The following is a 22,921-nucleotide window of genomic DNA, read 5'->3' as shown; positions in this document are numbered from 1 at the left end:
TCCATCTACCGGCTTCATGAAGTAATTTTCGAATTAAATAGGAAAATAATGGACGTGCCTACCAGAGAAGGAATAGTGATTGATTTGAGTGTCACAACGTCTCATGATATTATACCATGTCTGTGAAGCCTCTACAGGACAAAGATAATACATTTATACAATCGCAAAATGCTTTGACAGCAATTAGATTTGTGGGTTGTAAAATCGGTCATTGAACATTCGTTTTATTTTAAGTGTTCAAACACAAACTTTTACGACTGTCCTTCATGCCGTATTAACATTCATTATAATTTTTTTTATAAAAATGATAAATATATTTATACTGTATCACTATTGTAGGTATATTTTATTTCAAACATTTACTTATGGTAGCTGTGATGTTTCTCGCAGAAAATGGTTGTGACGTGCAATTTATGTCGAAATATTATAGGGGTAGATTAATAAACTTGCGCAGCTGTATATGCGAGAGCTAGCGATGATTATAGGTTATGGGAGAGGTCTATCAAGACCTCTCCATACTCACTTTGTTGGCTTTCAAACTAGGAGGATTTAGACTAATCTACTAATTTTACGGCATTAGATTTCACTTTCTAGCGCAAATTACGATGAGACAGTCTAAAATGGCCCAATGCGCTTGCGCACAAGTAAGTTTTGAAATCCTCTTAGAGGTTACATTCTACCAATTCAATTCCTTATTTATTTCATATTAATAACAAAACATTCAGACCTCATTTTCAGCACTTTAGAGCATTTCAATGATATGAAAACCATATATGGTCATTTAGTATAACATGTCTTCTTATCAAAAATAGAAAAATATTGACATGTTATGTTGAATATAAGAAAAATAATCTGTTCTGAGAAACATCACCCTCTAAAATTGCCCCCATGAAAAACAGCCGTTTAGCAGTTACGCGTATGTAGACATTTTCCGCAAAGAATAAAACTTATTTCAAGAAATTTACAATGAAAATGGTCTAGATCTATTCTCAATACTATAAGCAGTAAACATAAGCCAAAAATTTAACTGTCACCTCCTCATGTCACTCATTATACCAGATTTCATCCATAGCATGGAACTACATTTTGGACTACTTCACATGTAACACTGAGTAGTCACTTCCGGTTTGGTGTAATCCGTCCTTAGACGAATATAATTGTTCGTTTAAAATAAAGAAATATAGTGCAATAACTATTGTTACAATCACCTGCTGAAAAACGAGTTGTCGTAACTACCAATTTCAACTTTTCAAGAAAATCGAAGTTAAAGTTTCAACTCGCCAAAACTTTTTTGTTTTAAAAGCTTTTTTGAAAACTCCATTTTTTTCCCGTTCTTTTTTATTCACTGAAAATGGTACAAACAAATCTTTATTACATTTTTATGAGCAAAATTCTTGATTCCCTTTAAACAACTTTTACAGGATGCAATGTATGTGATCTTAGATGAGCTACAAGAAGGGGATAGATTCAACATCTTAATCTTTAGCAGCTATACACGCACATACCAGCCAAACATGATAGATGTCACAAAGGACGATATTTTCAAAGCAAAAGAATTCATAAAGAATATTGATCCTTCAGGCGGTAAGTAAAGTACCACTTTGCATGAATATCTACTTTCTATTGGTGTTAATAGTAACAAAAACTTTTTTTTAGTTACATAATATTTCTGTAAACTACTGTATTTTTATGTTTTATTTCACTGTAAACTCTAAAAAGGTACTCTTCATAAATTTCTAGATTCGTGGCTATTTATCATAAGCTTAGAAACTATTAGTACACACATATCCGGCTAAATACTAACATAAAGTGTTTCAGATTCTCTGTTGCAGCTACTAGCATATTTCTCCCGAGAGTCACCAAACTTTAAGACCGACTACCGAAATTTACCTGCCATTTGGCCCAACTGCTGTAACTACCGTGGTTTTTCGATCAACTTCTGAAACGTACCTTCCATTTTGACTATATGCCTATCGAATATCAATTGTTGTATTCCTATGTTTCAGATACTGATATAAATAAAGCTGTACTGGAGGGTCTCGACCTGCTGAAAATATCAAAGCAAGAAGGCGAACGATCTCCAGTTATTGTGTTCCAGACAGACGGCCAGCCCACTGTAGGAGTAAGAAGTGATAAAAGAATACTGAGCAATATAATATTCGCCAATGAAGGTACTACTTGATTCATACCTTTGATTAAAGACTGCATGATTTCCAATACCCTGTTTTTGATTATCTGAGAAATAGTTCGTACCTTATTATTCTATTAGTTTCGAGTTTAAACTTATACAGTTGTCGTGTTTGAACTACGTCGGGATTCATTTGCCAAAAAGGCAGAATTTCTATTAGTCAAAATGGTTGTTGAAAACAATTGTTATATTCGTCACGTCATTTGTGCGTTTCACAATACGTTGCCCACGGAAAGCGCTCACGGTGATGCGACAATATAACGTTTACTGTTCGAACTGCCACCGCTGGTTTTCGGAGAGATATAAAGTATTGTATCAATTCAAACACAAAACAAAACTGTTTAAAATACAAGGTATAACTTTGTGTAGTAATATTAATTTGAATATGAAATACTGTATTACTGAAATTTCGCGGGGATGTCTTCGACCTCACACGCCTTTGTATTCATGTCCGGTGGAGTCTGCTAGACCGCAATATACTTCATTAGCCTGCTTAAACTGCCGAAAGTCCAAATAAGATATTTCATAACAAGTAACGGTTATATGCGTTCAAAGTTTCATACGGTAACCGTAATAGTAATTTAAAGCAGCATGCCTCCAGATCGTTCGACAACAAAAATATATATATATATATTTTTAGATATCTTGAAATAAATGCTATATTTCTTAAGAAGGCTTTAAAACTTAATTACTGACAAACTTTATGTTACGGAAACACATGAGAATTTGCTGTTTTTACTACTTTTTACGATGAAAATCGAAAAGCGTTTGTCACGCTTTTACTCAATGTAAACAGTCTCGATTATAAATATCTATATTTTAAAGTCATTATTCACTACTTCACCTATAGCGCTATTGGTTACGACGACGGGAAAATGTCTTTATTGCCGCGGCGGTCCGGGGTTCGATTCCCGACGCGGTCATCTTTTTTCCTTGATTTGGAACTTTTAAAATATTTTAGAAACAAAAATTCATATTCTAATGTTCATAATAAGACCAAACTTCAATTTGAAAGAAAGATTATTTTTAGCCAGATCTGGAGGCATGCTGCTTTAACAGCTGAAATCTAAGCAATTACGAATTTAAATCTACAATTTAGATTCAGAAATGATAAAATACCAAGTATATTCGCTACCTGGCTGTAATGTAAAGAATGGAGCCTTCCTGGCCGAGTGGTTAAGGTTGTTGACTTCGAATCACTTGCCCCTCAACGATGTGGGTTCGAGCCTCACTCGGGACGTTGAATTCTTGATGTGAGGAAGTCATCCAGCTGGCTTACGGCAGGTCAGTGTTTCTACCTAGGTGCCCGCCCGTGATGAAATTATGCGCGTAAGAGCACCTAGGGTCTTCCTCCACCATCAGTAAGCTGAAAAGTCGCCATATGACCTATAATTGTGTCGGTGCGACGTTAAACCGAACACAAGCAAAAAAGTAATGTAAAGATATAAGTATCTTGTGACATCAAAACAACATGCAATCGTTTTTTGTATTTAAACGATAATTTTGTTTCCAAGCCCTTTTTGTTGGGTTCAACGTCGCACTGACACAGTTATATGGTATTTGGCGACTATCCAACTTTGGTCCAGACGCCCCTCCGGGTAGAGCCACCGACCTTCCGTAACCCGGCTGGATGACTTCCTTACATGAAGAATTTAACGCCCCGAATGAGGTTTGAAACTACATCGATGAAGGGCAAGTGATTCGAAGTCAGAAACCTTAATCACTAGGTCACGGAGACCATCCCGATCCTTTTATGTAACTTGTAATACTTCTTCTTATTCATTTTCAAGAACATATACCGATATTCAGCTTGGCATTTGGAAGTGACGCGGACTGGAGGCTGGTACAGAAAATGGCCATTCAAAACGATGGTGTAGCTAGAAAAATATATAATGAATCAGATGCGGATTTACAAGTTAGTTCATTCTATTTATTTTTTTTCAGCTAAATGTTTAGAACACAACATATATTGTTATTTCTATGACTTTTAAATTGGAAACGTTATTAACGGCCATCCTAAATGCAATGCGGGATCCTGTGTAGTATGTTTTATCTATGATATAATATCAGCATAAAACACAAGGGAAACATATCATGATGATAATTATATGAACACTGCCTTTACTTCTTATTTTTGCTGTTGTTATAGCTTGATTGCGGTAATTAATTCGTAGTTGGGTATTCACTGCTGATTTGGGTTAAGTACCGGGATCGCTGTATCCCGGTATCACTAACTATACATTCATTCGCTTAGAGCAGATGCTTGATGCGGACGCTCCAGCATAATGCACCAGCCCAAAATTCATCCAGCGAACCAATAATTTTACCAGGAGGAGAGAGAGAGTACTAATAACTAAACAAGAGGACTATTCGGAGTATTTACTGTATTGTACTATATGATAATGTAAAAAATAACAACAAACAAGAGCTGTCACTAATGTTGACAAATGCCCCCGCAGCGCCTTGACCTTTGACCTGGTGACCCCAACGTCAATAGGGGTCGTGTACTCAATAAGTACTATCAGCATGTGAAGTTTGAAGATCCTGGATGCAGTGGTTCGCGAGTAAAGTGCCTTCATGCAAAAAGTTAACATTGGCCCCTGTGACCTTGACCTTTGACCTGGTGACCCCAAAATCAGCAGGGGTCGTGTACTCAATAAGTACTATCAGCATGTGAAGTTTGAAGGTCCTGGGTGCAGTGGTTCGCGAGTAAAGTGCCTTCATGCAAAAAGTTAACGTTGTGACGAAAGAACGAACTATCTAACGAACGAACGGATGGACAGTTGAAAACTAATATGCCTCCCTTCGGGGGCATAAAAAAGACCCTCTGTGAATTTGGAGCCTCCATACAAATATAACAATTATAACAAAATTTAAAATGTTGTTACATGTCATGTGTAAATGTTGTAGAAGTTCTTATTTTTATTATGCCCCCACACATTTATGTGGGGGCATATCGAAATCCTGTGTGCCCAACTGCCCCAACAGTATAAGCCTGATTTGCTTCAAACTTTCACAGATAAACAAGCAAGATGTGCAGATGATCATAAAGGAAGGAAATGTTACTGAGATTATTTTTACCGCAGTTATTGCCCTTTGACAGTTTTGCTATGTAGAATATAGAGAAAAGTTTTGTGTGCCCAACTCCTCAAACACCATTGAAAGGATATGCTTGAAATTTTCACAGATGAAGGACCTTCATTTGAAGACGACCAGTAATAATGGACTTTTTCTGTGGTTATTTTTCTAGAATTTCACAAAATAGGCCATAGGGAAGAACTGTGGTGTGTTCAACTCCTCATTCACTCTTTGAAGGAATGGATACAAAGTTGCTCAGATGAACAACCTTATCTGAATACAATTTGCATCAAACGTTTAGTCAAACATCCTTCATGTGAAGTTGGTCTTTACTAAATCTTTGCTATTTAGAGAATGACACAGTATATGGGGGCATCCATGTCAAATGGAAACAATTCCAGTTTTGTCTGTCAAGTGATGTATGCAATATTGTTCGGGTTGAATCACATTTGCAGCAGACACTGATCTGAAAAGATTTCTTATAGTCGTAAAACATACCAGCCCAAGAAACCCCGTAAAGGCAAACAATGAACCCGGAACCCTACTACATGTAAAGGATGGATTGAAGCTTGGCCCAAAACCAAAACCAAAAAGCCAACCCACTAAGGCAAGACACAAAACCATACCAAGCGGGATATCACCCGGTGGAAACCATGATATTATATGTTCAAAATCAGGCTTTTGAAGCGGGGAAATTACCCAACAAAAGACCTAATATCAGAATAATGCTTATCCAACTCCACATCTTCACTGGGCTAATAAGTAAAAATAAAACTGTTAAAATTTACTTCTTATATCGGAGCGCGGGCAATAGTTTTGACTATTGACCGGCAAGTCATTTAATAAATGTACAATATAGAGCACGTCGATAAAAATAGTATTAGATATAATTCTGTTATAATAGATCAGTGGTTTCTTCGACGAGCTAGCAGTCACATTACTCAACAATGTCTCAGTGAAATACCTTGAGGACGCCGTGGACGATGAGAGTTTAACCAAGTCTGAGTTCAAGAACTATTTCAAGGGATCTGAACTTGTGGTTGCCGGCAAACTTTCAGACTCTAGGGCGGCTAATCTGGACCTTGAAATTTTCAGCAATACTGTGGACGGAGCTTTAGTGCTGACCGGTATAGTACTTTGTTGAAATCCGATCTCGTATCGTGCTTGTGTCCGCACTTCTTTCATTAATATGCATGACCCGGATCTATAAGAAGTTCAAACAGAAAAAAAAAATGAGCCGCGCCATGAGAAAACCAACATAGTGCGTTTGCGACCAGCATGGATCCAGACCAGCCTGCGCATCCGCGCAGTCTGGTCAGGATCCATGCTGTTCGCTGACGGTTTCTCTAATTGCAATAGGCTTTGAAAGCGAACAGCATGGATCCTGACCAGACTGCGCGGATGCTGGTCGCAAACGCACTATATTGGTTTTCTCATGGCGCGGCTCAAATATATAAAAAATGATAAACGAGCCTTACAGGTTCTCCGTTCGAGTAATAAAATCGCAAATTACAAATGGTATTATTTTCTTATTCAGATTACACATTTATTTACGCTTTTCTATCAAAACGCCAGCATACATTTGTAATTCACAATCTATCTAATATTAGAATTATTTATTTAAAATCTACATATATAAAACCCTTTCCTTAAGAATTGCGCTTAAGCATCCTATGTATCTCAAAAATATACGAATAAATCACTCGTCACATTTCTATTTTTTTCAGTGGACAAAGACTCGAATTTCATTGATGTGTCAGATGCTAACAATTTAATGCAACTTACTGATTTCCAAGAAATAACGGAGAAAACCTGGGCATACATCACTATAAAACAACTGCTAAATAGTGCTGTCGGGGAAAGTGACAAGACTGCCGTCCATGCCATGTATAAAAGAGCAAAGAAACTGTCTTTGAAGGTAACCTGTTTTGTTGTTTTTCATTGCTGGGTCAAAGGTAATTTTGTAATTTTGAAACCAGTTTCAAAGTTCTAGTATCTTATTGGTTAATTCTGAGCGTACTAGTGAAGTTGACCAATAACATGGCTGTGCTAAGAGACTGGTCTCCGAACTAAGTTCTATAATATTAGTATATGTTTCTGGTTATCCTTCATGAGGTTTGAAATGTACGAGTACTTTATGTTTCTTAAGTTGCCAGTTTATTTAGCTACACTATCTTATAGTGAAATAAAAGCGCTCAGTATCTTCATTTGATTGATCATTCTTGCATAAAAACTACTTTTTCCACTGGACCCGCCCATGTATAAACGGGAGAAAAATGCAAACAAGGCAATTCATGTACTGTTAATACCCGATTTTTATTTTTGAAATGCTTTCCCAGGGACGTATATGTATTTCTGCGAAGATTGACATCTGGTATCTGCGTCTTGTTTCTTTCATAAAAACCTCTTCTTGAAGCATTAAAGATGCTCGAGTCCACCAAATTGTGAAGTGATATGAACAATTATTGGTAATTTTATGTTTGTAATAACGAGAGATAAAAAAAATCGTTTAAAAACGTTCAGGATGTGCTTTTGATAGTGTTGTTTATTTCTGGGCCCTGGATACGGATATTTAAAACATGTTTACCGTTTCCAAGAACAACAGAATGGTAATAAAAAATGTACCGGAAACGTCAAGTCATCACATATGAAAACAATACATAAAGTCGTCGTGTAATGTTTTTTATGCAAGAATAGCGACAGTACACGTTTGCCCACGTTTGCCTTCGGTCTCGGTCACAAACAATCCCGCGGGCTTCTGCAGACGACCAGTAGCTCATTTATATGCACCTCTTTACTGCTTCCGCAAACTACGAGTAAACTATTATTTGTTAACCTTACCAAAACGACATGCAGAGTACATATATATAGGTCATAAGGTCCAACACCAAGGTTACGCCTACAGGTAAAAGATCAATTAGCTATACTTTGTGTCTTCTTCATATCTTTTAAACCACTGAAATAAATTTCTTAAAACTAGATCAGTTTCTAACCTCACCAAAACGACATGCATTGTGCACAAACTTAAGTAATTAGGTCCAAGGTCAAGGTTACGCTTACAGATCAAAGATCAGTTAGTTCTACTTTGTATCTTCCCCATATCTTTTAAACCACTAAAATGAATTTCATGAAACTAGAATCAATTTTTAACCTCACAGAAACGACATGCATTATGCATATATAAAGGTCATTATGTCCAAGGTCAAGGTTACACCTATAGATCAAAGATCAAATAGCTATAATTTGTGTCTTCTCGATATCTTCTAAACCACTGAAACAAATTTTATAAAATTGTCATCAGTTGTTATCCTTACAAAGACGATAACAGGGCGCACAACCCAGCTCACTAGGTCCAAGATCAAGGTCATACTTAAAGGACAAAGATAAAATGTGTCCTCTCAACATCTTCTTAACCGCTGGAAGGATTTTCATAAAACCAGCATCAATTGTTAACTCCACCATAACAACATGCAGAATGCAAAGCCCACGTCATTAGGTTCAAGGTCAAGGTTACATTTGAAGGTCAAAGGTCATAATTACAATATTTTACATAACCTGTACCAAAGCGGTACCTGCGAGTATTAATCACCTCAAATGATAGCTCTAGTTTACATTAAACTTTAATGTCAGAATTAATAATTATTTTTCTGAAAATAAAAATGTATATTAGGCGAGAAACTTCGGCATCCAGTCGCCGACCCTTACATTAATTCGGCATCGATTAAAAAAAATGTGGCTCGAAACAGATGTTTTAGCATTCTAAGTGAATTTCATCTCTGGGATGCAGCTAATCACGGAGATACTCTCAGGAAGATACATTCTACCATAATATATTAGACTAAGTGTATTCTCATGAGGAAAAGGTTTGATGAAGCAGCAGGTCCATCGAGAGACAGGCTTAAAAATACTGAATGTAACACTTACTAAACGAAAATGCAAAAAGTCGAATTTAGAGAAATAAAACGGCGGGGTCGCGGGACGGGAACCCGCCATTTTGCGAGGTCGCGGGGCGAAAAAGCGCAAATTTAAGCATTACAATGGCGAGGGCGCGGGACTAAAACTCGCTAATTGTCGGGGTAGCGGGGCGAAAAGTCGAGATTTAGTTACTGAAACGGCGAGTGCGCGGGGCGAAAACATGATAATTAGCGCTCTTCAAACGTCGAGCGTTCGCACCGGGCCCCCGCCATTAGAGTTACTAAATGTTGTCCTTTCGTCCCGCAACCTCGCTAATTTTCGTGTTTTCGCTCCGCGCCCCCGCCAAGTAGCGAGTTTTTGCCCCGCGCTTCTGCCATTTTAACTTGTTAATTCTCGTGAACGCAAAATGGCAGAAATTAGCCACCATAAAGTTCTAACACGACCTGATATATTTTCTGACTGAAAATATGTATTATTAAACCAAGCAAACAAGCTAGTAGGGCCAATATTACGTATGTCGTCAAGAATGTAGATACTGATCCTTGATAGCGTGTTAAAATGAAAAATGTATCTCAAACAGTTATCCTGTCTTGGAAAAAATCATTGTTTGTCGTTCAGGTGGGTCTTGTCATATCACTCTTACTGCTCCCTGGTGATGTAATTCCTTCGCAACTGAACTCAAAACAATAAGTTTATTAAACGACAAATCACTCTTTTGGATTCTGATATGATTGATATGTTTCATAATTTTGTTTGAAATAAATTTGTAATAAGTACATTAGTAGTAAGTTTTACTAAAGTTTAGTAAACAGACTTTAGGTTTAGTAAGCGATAGGATGTCGATATAAGTTGAATTATAACAACTGATACCCCTCGATGGTTATTGGTGATCGAACTTTACGAAAGTTTGACGGAACGTGCCGAGATTTTGTGATTTACAGTTATATTTGTAGTAGGTACGAGTATTCTCTTTCTTCCAGTATGGATTTGTGACGCCGTTGACATCAATGGTCGTCACAAAACAAGAAGTTGAGCATGACGAGTGGAGACCACCGACGGGTAATTCTTAACATACGGCTTGAGGAATACTTGTTTTTTTTTTGCCCCCCCCCCCCCCCCATGAGTGGTGGGGCATATAGAAAATGCACATTTTCACCTTGTGACGCGTCTAGCTCAAAAAGTATTTAATAAGAATTGATTAAACCTTGCATGAGTCTTTATCATGATATGAACTTGCGCACCTTCTATTTTTCATCCGGGTCCGCCCCCTATTTCCAGCGTTATGGCCCCTGAAATAGTAAAAATATGCACATTTTCACCTTGTGACGCGTCTAGCCCAAAAAGTATATGATATGAATGGATGAAATCTTGCATGAGTTTTTATCATGATGTTAACTTGTGCACCTCTTATTTTTTGGCAGGCTCCACCCCCTGTTTTTAAAGTTATGACCCCAGAAATAGTCAAAAATGCACATTTTCACCTAATAGTGTGCCTAGCTCAAAAAGTATTTGACGTAAATTCATGAAACCTTGCTTGAGTCTTTATCATGATGTGATGTTGCACACATGGCATTCTTCCTGAGAATTTTAGTGCTTATTACAGAGTTACAGTCCTTGAAATAGCCAAAATAGTGTATTTTTTGTGTGTGATGCTCATAGCTCAAAAAGTATATGGCCTAGAATACTGAATCCTTTTCATAATATGTTAGTTTAGGCTATATTACCCCCTTAAGACTGCAAACATATGAATTATTGCCCGGTATTTGTGACAAATGTACCAGTGGGGGCACACCCTGTGTCCTACAGACACATTCTAGTTTTATTGGCTATTGAGACGTAAATGTTTAAGGAATCTTAGTCACTTGTACAGAGGAACCAGTGTAAACCAATATAAACTTTTGGGCTTAAGTAGATAATACTTTAGTGACGGAAAACATCCTGATCGGGTGTGAGATTTTGAAAAGCTTATCATCTAGAAATAGTTTGACCTCCACGTTTAGTAATTTGATAGCTTAGTTGTTTCTGAGGCCAGCTGTTTCTCACCTTGAAAATGGCATGCACAGAAAGCAAAATGAAATACTTCGTTTTAAAACTCCGGTCTTTCTTGTAGCTTTTGTGTTTTTTTTGCAGACAAAAAGTCCGTAAGGTATTTTAATACCAACCTCTCGAGACGGGGAGGAGTTAGGTTTTTAACCACTAAGATGTATTATGAAATTAAGACTAAAGTTACTTATAATAAGATAGACTCGTGTTTATTTATAATGTTGCAAGAACTTTCCAGAACCATTTTTACTTTCCTTAAAATGTTGTATTAATCTGAATTTAGTTACAGGGTCTTTGACGGATATACATCTTTACTGCCTTGATTCGTAATCGCATGCCAAAGGTATTTGCATTTCTAACCTTAATAAATATCAAAACATTATATTATCATACATTTAATGTAAATTGTGTTTGTTGTTTCAATTAGCACCGAAGCCCCCAGCACCAACAGCTCTTTACTACCGGCAGTACAGCAGCTACGGAGGCGGAGGGGGCGGAGGAGGTGGTGGATATGGCGGCGGTGGTGGTGAGTTTATTTAGTTGTAGTTACATTTATACATTTGTTTTGGAAGCAGATCTGTGTGTAATGGTTAGTGAATATGTAGACCATAAACCTTCAAACTAAACCTAGAGATTGTTTCTATACCAGGTCTTTGAACCGAGCCCCTTGTCCTAATGCATGTCAGTTTCTAGAATTTTAAGTGCTAAAGGATGGACTAGATTGGTCTGTCTCGTTTGTTGCCATCCGTTCGTCCATCGTCCGCAAACAGTTTTACTGCTTACACACTGGAGAGACCACGTCTTGGAAATCTTCATACTATAAATCTTAGTCAAAGTCAATAATGGGCGGTGTTGCATTAGCATTTTCAGATATGATAACAGCTTAATTTTTTCATAATTGAAGTTGTATTCACTATAAAGAGCTCACTTATGACATCTGATTTAATCTGAGTTGTATATGTGAACCGAGTGTATATGGACTTGCATTCTCGGTCAAATTTGAAATGTGCAGTTCCAGAATTTTGAGCCTAAAATAATCAGAATTGTTACATTTAAAGTGTTTTAAGTATCCTGGACACATTTGATGCCGTTTTTCACACATGATAAGTTTTTTTTAAACTCAGTCAGCGACTACTGTTAAACATGCACGACATTGAATGATATATAACCGGAGTTTGAGCTGTACCCTCCTTCACTTCAAAGACAATGAAAATACCTCATATAACAAGGTTAATATAAATAAACTCCTCAACTGATAAAAAAAACAACAGTCATACTCTTTTGTGACAGGAACTTTTGTTTCGATTTAGAAAAATGTCTTCCAAAAGCGTGTTTTTTTTAAATATTTTCATAGATCTATCTATTTTAGATTTAAATTTATCTACTGTAATCCATATCGAAACATAGTATTTTATACATACCGTGACATACCGCTTTGTTCTACAAGGTAGAATTTTATTAAACCATTTTTTCGACGAAGAAAATTCAGCCAGTAAAAAGAGACAGGGTCGTGTGGTAGATTCCTTTTTACACTGATTTGAAAATATTGGTCTACTGTCAAGAGAGACTTTTAAAGTTATTGTGTTCTGATTTATTTACATCCCAGGAGGAGATCCCCACTACATGATACGTATCAAAAATATGGAACATCCGATTTGCTTCGATGTCCAGAGTAAGGAAGGGGAGGTTCATAATCTCATAACAGATCCAAGAAACAGTAAGTCATTGCAATGCATCAATCCATAATTACAGATACAATATAATGTAAGTCGAACGATGAAGAAAGTCGAAGATAAGTTAAATAATGTCATTACAAATCCTCGGAATAGTAAGTTGTGCGTAAATTACAACAGAACATTGAAGCAAAACGTCGTTTGTAATTAAGCTACGTAAACTACTTACAGATCCTGTAATTACAGATCCTGTACACAGAAAGATTTGGACTAGCTACAAAGAACACATTACAGATTCTCAAAGTTGTTAGTCATTTGTAAGATACGTAGTATAAACAAATGATACATGTACTTAAATTAAAATATCTTCGGTAGGTAATTTAATGACAGATCCTGAAGTACTAAGTTGTGAGTGAGCTTCAATATACGAAACAATACTATGTAGCTAAAATTCATATTACTGCTACGAATCAAAAATTCATTTTTGAATATGTAATTCAAAGATAACGTTTTTATGAACTGATTTCAAGTCCTCGAAAACACAATTTTGCGTCGTCAACAGTTGATCTCATTCGTATCTCGTTTATAAGATACACAAACCTTACCCAAATCTTACTATATCGAGGATCTCTAAAGGTGATTCACGAACGTATTTCAAATTCTTGAAAACCACAGTTGCGGGGAATTTTATATATTCTTTACCCACCGTTTGTACATAATACACTTACTTACCATCCAAATAGATCTCAGGTCATTGAAAGAGTAAGTCCTGCATGGTAAGCTTCTTGCACTGTTTTGAGATCCTTGGAATAGCTATGCATACGTTTCAGAAACGCATTACAGATCTGATGTAGTTAATCGTGATTAGTTTTATAAACGCATTACAGATCTCGTGATTATCTTCATAAACGTATTACATATCCTTAAAAAAAGTTTATCTTGATTAGCTTCAAAAGCTCATTACAGATTCTCGAATGTTTCGGAGTTAGATTCATAAACTAATTACAGATCCTTGAAATAATTTTTCGCGATTAACTTCACAAACTTATTACAAATTCTTGAAAAAGTTTGTTGTTATTGCTTTCATAAACAGACCCTTGGTTAACTTTCATACACTGTATAGTTTTTCCTGATTAGCATCACAAACTAATTGCAGATTCTTGAAATAGTTTGTTGCGATCAGCTTCATAAACTTCAGATCCTTGAAATAGTTTCATAAACTTCTGAAAGATCCTTGCAATAGTTAAGTGATGGTAATTCTTATATATTCATCACAGATTGTCGAAATTGTATATATTTGTAAGCGCCATCTACTCGTAACAGATCCTGTAAATGGCACATAATCGAAACATTTCCTTGAAATATTTAAACGTTAGAAAACCTAATGGTTTCGAGACAAATTAACGAAATAATTATCATTGAAAAGTTTGATGAATTCTTTCACACGTTAGTAAGCTAAATAGAGTGAAACATAAATCGCGGTAAAATTGTGATATATACCTTTCATATTACTGAAAATTTCAGGTTATCATATAAATTATAAGATGTAACATTTAAAAGTATTTGTATCATTACTTTCTATCTAGAAATCACAGTAAACGTTCAAATTATCAGTGGAGGGATGGGTAAAAAAGGTGAAGAAAAGACATATATTGGAGAAGTAGCTGTGCACATGTCTCATCATGTAATAGTCATCACACCAGACGCCATCTTGTTTGATACCAAGGTATTGGCTCAATCACAGATCTGCGTTGGTTTACATTTCTGCGTTGATTTGCTTCTCGTTTAACAGCATAAATGAGTTTAAAGCATGAAGCAAACATTAGATAATTTTTATAACTTATTTTAACATTTCTTGAAACTATGTGATATCTATGATGAACTTTCTCAAGTGGTCCAGTATTTCATTAGAGATCTTGCTGTCCAGAGATTGATATATTTTTCAAATGTGGAAGATAGGTAAGTGCATAAAGATGTTTTAAAATATCTCAGTTATGACCCTACTAAAAATGATCAAAATCATAATGTAATCTTGACATAATCATTTTTCTGAGTTGCTTGAGATTTCTCACTGTGCTTAGATGTTTTAAATTTCTCACTGCGCTAATATACTTGAGATTTTTTTTTCACTGCGCTAATATAATTCAGATTTTTAAATGCGCCAATATACTTGAGATTTCTTACTGCGCTAATATACTTGAGATTTCGTACTGCGCTAATATACTTGAGATTTCGTACTGCGCTAATATACTTGAGATTTCGTACTGCGCTAATATACTTGAGATTTATTACTGTGCTAATATACTTGAGATTCCTCACTGCGCTAATATACTTGAGATTCCTCACTGCGCTAATATACTTGAGACTTCTCACCCTAGCATGAGCTGTAATACGTAACCGTAAATATTGATACTGTTTTAGGTTTTCAAGTGGAAAGAAGAAACATTGAAACATTTTGGAGGGCACGACTTCATGCTGTCAGAAAATGGTAAACTATTTACCATGCTGTTTAAGTTTGGAGCTAAAGTGATTATAAGTCGACATACGGGAAAGGAAACTGGAAAACATTATCTGAACGTATATGTAAATCATGAAGATGCATTCAGCAAAATGACTACTGGGTTAATTGGTAAGTTAATCGATCGACTTTTTTTATACTTCCGTTAAACGGGGCGTAGTATGGGATCTCCTGCGACTAACGGGCGGGCAGTGTCCGCTTTCTAAGTTGAGCAGTTCTTCCTCAATGTTAACCAATACTTGGTTACTATGTATATGGGCATAATATCTTGGTCAAGTGCGACCAGATTGTCTCAGGGCCTCAGGAGTTATGGCTCTTTAATTACTAAAAATTGCGAAAATTGACAGAGTCCGCTTTCTAACTTGAGCAGTTCTTAAACAATGCTCACTAAGCTTGGTCAGAATGTTCATGGGCATATTATCTTGGCCAAGTTTGATAACCTGGTGGATGGCCCTTAAACTAGTCGAAATTTATAAAATTGACAACTAGTCTACTGAAAATGTAGAGCATTTTTGAAATTAAAAGTAATTTGTTGTGCGGGATGTATATTGTGACAGTTTGCCACTCTTGTTTATTTTTGCATTTAAAAGAAGAAGTGAAATGCAGATCTAAAAAAATCACAACTTTCAAATAATCTATTTAAAGGGAAAACATAGAATAAATTGCAATAATGCAGGACTTTATTTAATGTTACAGGGCAATTTGTAAACGGATTCAAACATATTTATCTACGCAAGCAACTCATAAATAAAAGTGGACAGACAGAGGCTAGACTTCAGATAAGAGAAGGAGCCAGGTTTCCGTCTCACTCTGGCGGAAATGGCACCACTGGTGACGCAGGAACTCGAACACGTCATAGAATTACTGCCAGACTTGTCCAAAGATCGGAAGTTATAGGAAAAGGATCAGAAATGTGCTGGATGGTTCACAAGCAGTTTAAAGAATCACTCTTTGGTAGTCGCGCAACCTTCATGAGAACCGATTTAATGGACATCTGATAGATATTTAATTTTGAGACTTTTGGGGAATGTTTCTCTAAACTGTCTTCAACATTCACTGTGAACAAAAGTGTTTTACCCTTACTGCAGTGGAATCGAAACTTTTATTGGGGTGTACAATTCTTTCATGGCAGGAAGTCACCCAGGTCAGACTTTCTACTCAGATGCACCTAGTGTCTTCCTGTGCCATCAAAAACTGGACCTATAATTGTGTCGGTGTGACGTTGAATACAAAACTCAATAAAAAATCCTCTGGACACTTGTAACAATGCTACTAATGCCGCATAAATTGTATAAATTAGTGTATTAACATCACTGTCCTTTGGCTGGTAATAGTCGGTTTCGATCTAACTGACTCATTTATGTCCTGCATATTTTCAAGCAATGACATTTTAGAATGTCTTACTGTGTACTGTTTTGTTTCAGAAAAAGTTAAATGCTTTTCTGGTCAGAAGATTTCTGGTAAATGGCGACATAAGATAAAAGGTTGTTTTTCTTCTGTAAGACAGGCCTTTTCATCATCTTATGGTCTTACGCCATTATTAATGTGCTGGAAATAATAAAGTGGTATTTCAAGGAATTCACACATGTTCAGATTTAGGAACAGTGTTTGCAATTTTAAATTATTTTTCACCAAAGAATCCGTACTAAAGACTTAGACGACCAGACATTTCCTGGATATTCTGGGTTGCAAGCATATCCAGGATAAATATCATTAATGTGGAATGCGCCTAATTTGAAGTTCTTGGGTTCCGTTTCGAAATTTTGTTTAATATAAAATTCAGCATATTCTTCATAGAGTGCGTATTTTACTTTTTTGATATTTCTGTAACTTTTTTCTCTACAAACCTTCAAACACGACCATTGACGTCCATTTTTGATGTACCATGATTTGACGTCCGTCAGACTGTTTTCTTAAATCGTTCTGTTCAGTCAACAAGTATCGATTTGCTTTTTTCTCATCATAATTTCATTTAAAAATAGTCTTTGAAACGGTGTATAATTTGTGGAGATCATTTTAACGTTGAAGTCGATATTTACGCCTTAAAGTGACGTCAGAGCGACAAATATGACGTTTAGTTTTGAATAAAAAGTTTGCGTTAATCTTGTCTCATGTAAAACCCAAACGATAGACTTTGACAAAAAAACTAACATGATCATGAAAATTTTATTTTCTGTCGATTGAAGGAATAAAATAATGGGGTCACCGAATTCATTTTCGCGTAATATTACGTTACGCTACCCCTACCCCCCAAATAACAAGATAGCGCAGTTGAGTACTTTTTCATGTATCTCCTCCTTTTAGGATAAACTCTACTATTTTTTCTCCTAGTAAAATTAAATCAAAATAGCCTTTAAAACTCTGTTACATTAGCGAAATAATTTCTGTGTAGAACTCAGATTTTAATGTTTATATTATATTTGATATATGAGAATGCGACAAAATCAACACCCCGCTACCCTTTACGCTGAATTACATTACTCTACTCCTACCCAAGATATAAAATGCGTAATTAAATGGATTTTCTGATTCTCGTGATCAATACAAACTCATCTTTAACCTATTTAAGTAGAATTTAATCAAAAGAGGCCTTTACAACTATTAATGATTTCATGCAACGTCAAAATTGAAATTATTTATCTCGCAAGTTAATGATAATACATGAAAACTCATGTATGGATGCACATTAAATTGTTAACATTTACAAAAATAAATTTAAAAAAACACAACAGAATATAGTGAAAATCCTTTATTTGAATTATCTCAATATTTTAATGTTAACAAGTACCAGTACAGAATTCCATCACATGCCGCTATTTCCCGTGACGTATTATCTTTGCGTAAAAAATTGTTACATAAAGAATTTTATGCATCTAATAGAACTGAGGCAAACAAATATAGGCCTACATTATAAATATATGCCATAAATAGTAAATAGAAATAGTAAAAATGTAAGACCCCGGAATGTGCCTGCGTGCGTGCGTGTGTGCGTGCGTGTGTGCGTACTTAGGGAGGGTTAGGGATAATATTAAGAAAAACAAGATACAAACAACCTTTACTCCCTTGGAGGGGTGGTTGAGTCAAGGGTCATACGTCTGAAATCACAACCTTTAGAATATTTGAATCTGTTGTATAATATTGATCAATGATATTGTACAATAATGATGCTTTCTGTTTGTGTTTCAAGTGTGAAAACTCCGAACAATATACACAATTGCATATGCAAATATTCTTCATGTTAGCAGTGTTTTACAACGGAAAAGGTGCTTTGAATAAGAAATATTTGAAAAAAATAAGCTTTATCATATAGAAAGTATATTTAAAGCGACTTTCAAAATTAACATGATCAGTATTTTACGCTAAGTTGTCGTAATACATTCTGCATTCAAACCATTTCTCAATGATGTCGCCAATTTTACAGTTATAATGGCCTCTTTTGAAAGGAAAACTCTCTTTCTTACGTTCCATGATTCGTTTTACGCCTGTAGTGATTAACTGATGAATGAGAATGTAAAATACTAAGTTTTGAAAAGAGATATATCGGAAAGAAAGCCAAACTAAGCTATGTTGTTATTTGGGGGTAGGGGTAGCGTAACGTAATTTTACGCGAAAATGAATTCGGTGACCCCACATTTTTTTCCCTTCAATCGACAGAAAATAAAGTTTTTATGATCATGTTAGTTTTTTGTCAAAGTCTATCGTTTGGGTTTTACATGAGACAAGATTAACGCAAACTTTTTATTCAAAACTAAACGTCATATTTGTCGCTCTGACGTCACTTTAACGTAAATATCGGCTTCAACGTTAAGATGATCTCTACAAATTATATGTCGTAGTCTGGGTTCTTACGTCCTGGGTTGGAGAGTACTTGTGGGTCATCTGCCTGTAAAGGCACGCAAAGCGGCACTAAGAATTTGTCGTAAGACAAGAGAAGAAAAATGGCTTCTACTACCATGTATTTCTATTTACTGAAGTGCATAATTCCATATTTCCAAGCGAATGCAATACAAATATGATATGAAATGAAAGACAAATGGATAATACAATGAATGAAATCAACAATTACCTGTAAAGGCACGCAAAGCGGCACTAAGAATTTGTCGTAAGACAAGAGCAGAAAAATGGCTTCTACTACCATGTATTTCTATTTACTGAAGTGCGCATGCGTGACATAGGAGTGCGGGAAAGTCAAATGTGTTTGAGGCCCGTCACCATGGTTAATTAATATGAAAATGAAAATGACAGATGAATGAATGTATTGGAAATGTATAGGAATATTGGAAATATGGGATGATAAGACATTTAACAGTGACAACACAAAAGGACAATACATAAATCATACAATAGACAGATACAAAAATAAAGTGGGTATCTGACCCTGCGACATATACACCATTTCAAAGGCATTTTTGAATGCAAATATAATGAGAAACAAGCAAATTGATACTTGTCAAAGATGGTAATGCTACATATTACTGTCTTTTAGGGTTCTCAATAAAATCTAGACGTAACGTCAGTATTGCATTTTTTTATGAAAACAAACATGTTTTTTTTTAAATTTAAACTGCAGAGGACTTGATATTTAATCAATGAAATTACGATAAAAGTAGCTTTCCATTTCCTTGTAAGCATACAACATGTTTCTTGACATTTGATGTATGTTGGTCTTAAACATCATGCACTAGAGGCGTAATTGCCACCAAAGGCTGCTCTTTATTCTTAATAACTTCTCAAACACCCGTAGTGTGTGACTAGTTCGAAGCAATTGTTTATTGTCTTTTGAAGATTTAAGATAAGACTGACAAATGATTTCTGTCTTCAGAAAGTGTGCAGGTGGAATGCAATTCGAATTAATGGAAGCATGTTCATTGCAAAACTAATAAACAAAAATCAAATTTTGAAGCTCCATATCGTCATTCCAAGTGTGCTGTTTATTTTAACTGAAGCAATAAAGATATCAATAAATGTGCATTATATTTTATTAACTTACATTTTTTGAAAACTAAAAACCTTGCAAATGCAAGAAAAGACTATTTTCAAAATAGTATGTAAAACAGTTAAATGAGACATAGCCGAAATCACTTCTTTAAAGTTTTGTCTTTTGCTTTACCAAATTTGATGTTACTGAATATGTAAGTTATTATTACATACTTATTTAAAAACTCCATTAAGTTTCAGTGGAACCTGAAACGTCAATATTTTTCCATATTGACGTTCAGATTTCATATCGGGTGTGTGACGTAGTTTGTAACGTCAGTTTCATGTGTTCTTTACCGATGATATTTTCAATTTTACACGGGCTAAATGACAACTTTGAATCATTTGAATAATAATTTTAAGTGTACATGCGTATGTAATAAAAAGATTATTAGATTTGCATCGAGAAATATGAACGCATTCTTTCACGGAATAATATTGCGATCCTAAAGTCGCGCAACATTTCCGCTGCATTACTCGTGCATATTTCTCGATACAAATCTAATAACCTATAAATACTTTAATTTTACGGCTGATAATAACGCCGATCGTCTAGTAGTTATGCATGTATGTTGCCACTGAAAGGAATTCGCAGCGTGATTCATGAATCAAAAGCAACACAATTATATATAATACACATTAGATTGGAAACAGCTTGAAACAAATAATTCATAGGCAGTTTGTGGCATTTTTATCAAATGCCAAAGATTTTAAACTTACTGTTAGATCCGTATAATCTGTATCAGGTGTTTCCCGTGAATTGCGGTTTTATTTTGCAACATAAGGATCTAAACGACATATTATTCTAAAGGTCTCTGCTGGTTTTTCTTTTATTTTTTAGTTATCTATTAATAGAGGATAGAGGATATTTGTTTGTTTTAGTGTAAGATCGAAATATATTTCACCGACTATAATGCAATATTTTCACGCGTGGTGTAAATTATGGTGTTCACGATTGAACTACAAATTGTTAATTTTATGACCTGAATTTATTTTCCCAAATGTAAAAATCGGACAAAATCACAGTTTTGAGAAAAAAATATCTGCATTGAAAATTTTCATATTTTTACACGAAAGTGTTGTTTTGTCTCCTAGCTTTAACTTAAGTTTAATAACAATCTATTCTCAATTAAAGCCAAAAACTATTTCTTTAAAATAACTTGGTGTCCGAATGACTGTAAACAATGGAAAACGCCCCATCAGAATCATATTTGACGATAAATTCAAAACATATGGAGATATTTGTAAAATTTACAAACTTCATATTCATTGCTTTCCGACTTATGATATCACTTGTCATATGAGAAATCAAGGAAAACCATTGTTACGGAAAATGAAAGTCAAACAGTAGTTTTTTAATGGTACATGTAAATATAAATTAAAAGTGCATAAGCCAAGCCAATGCACTACATATCAAAATGGAGAAGAATAGAACGTTACATTATATGCTGATTTTGGGATTGTGTATGGACTATTTGGCCGCGGCTTACTATGAAGATGATGGTGTTTGTTCCAAGTTTTCTTGCGAGGAAAAGCTTTTGGAAAAAATGATTAGAACAGAATCAAAGGTCGAGCAATTTGAAAAAAGACCTCCGACTGTTAGAAGAACGCGTGTCATTTGTCTTGTCATATAGAAAAGAAGAAACTCAGATATTTTATGATAGTGTAACAAAGAATCTGGAACAACAAAATGCTTCTCTACAACAATTTGCCGAGCACTACGACAAGAGGTTACAACATGTGATTGAAACAGGCATAGACCCAGCGAAGACAGGTATGTTGCCATTGTTATACTGCATTTTGATTTGACTGATCTGAGTGCGTGTATCGGCGAGTGAAGATCATGGTAACTGCATAAGTGTGGATTTGGCGGTACTGCATACAAATGATGTATCGAGCAGGTTACAAAGTATATCCTGCGGAGAAATATGTTTTAATTCACATATTAAAATTCTAGTTTAAAAAGACAGAATAAAGTAATGTTACAAATATTTTTCACCCCCTTTGAAGTAAATTATTATCTGAAATTAACATGCAATACATGCAGAATACCACCAGGTTTATACATCTAGAAGAAGAAGAAAAAGATAATTTGTTAATTCTGTTAGATTTCAAACTTACAGTTCAGTTGAAATAAACTGTCAGTAAGGCACATTAAATATTGTGATTCATTCTATATCGAAGATGTTTATTTATTTATTTTGTTGGGTTTAACGTCGCACCGACACAATTTTAGGTCATATGGCGACTTTCCAGCTTTAATGGTGGAGGAAGACCCCAGGTGCCCCTCCGTACATAATTTCATCACGAGAGGGCACCTGGGTAGAACCACCGACCTTCCGTAAGCCAGCTGGATGGCTTCCTCACGTGAAGAATTCTACGCCTCAAATGAGGTTTCGAACCCACATCGATGAGGGGAAAGTGGTTTGAAGTCAACGACTCTAACCACTCGGCCACGGAGGCCCCATATCGAAGATGAGCTTATTTAATGTTGTTATTACAACATTCGTGAAAACTCATTTTGTTCTG

General features: G+C 35.5%; 1 protein-coding gene across 1 annotated transcript in view; it reads left to right on the top strand.

Moving 5' to 3' along the window:
- The window catches only part of LOC123529891 (inter-alpha-trypsin inhibitor heavy chain H3-like), a 28,445-nt gene extending 11,630 nt beyond the window's left edge, over positions 1-16,815 (top strand). Inside the window, exons 8-18 of the mRNA XM_045310464.2 lie at positions 1,422-1,584; positions 2,007-2,171; positions 3,979-4,103; positions 6,171-6,393; positions 6,994-7,184; positions 10,162-10,240; positions 11,652-11,750; positions 12,831-12,941; positions 14,484-14,623; positions 15,319-15,526; positions 16,112-16,815. Coding sequence (XP_045166399.2) covers positions 1,422-1,584; positions 2,007-2,171; positions 3,979-4,103; positions 6,171-6,393; positions 6,994-7,184; positions 10,162-10,240; positions 11,652-11,750; positions 12,831-12,941; positions 14,484-14,623; positions 15,319-15,526; positions 16,112-16,413 — 1,806 coding nt within the window. The 3' untranslated portion in view covers positions 16,414-16,815. The remainder of the gene's footprint in view (positions 1-1,421; positions 1,585-2,006; positions 2,172-3,978; positions 4,104-6,170; positions 6,394-6,993; positions 7,185-10,161; positions 10,241-11,651; positions 11,751-12,830; positions 12,942-14,483; positions 14,624-15,318; positions 15,527-16,111) is intronic.
- Positions 16,816-22,921: the final 6,106 nt, after the last annotated feature.

This window comes from Mercenaria mercenaria, chromosome 13 (genome assembly GCF_021730395.1).
Source record: "Mercenaria mercenaria strain notata chromosome 13, MADL_Memer_1, whole genome shotgun sequence".
Classification (NCBI taxonomy): Eukaryota; Metazoa; Mollusca; class Bivalvia; order Venerida; family Veneridae; genus Mercenaria; species Mercenaria mercenaria.
This window is presented reverse-complemented; position numbering and strand designations above follow the sequence as displayed.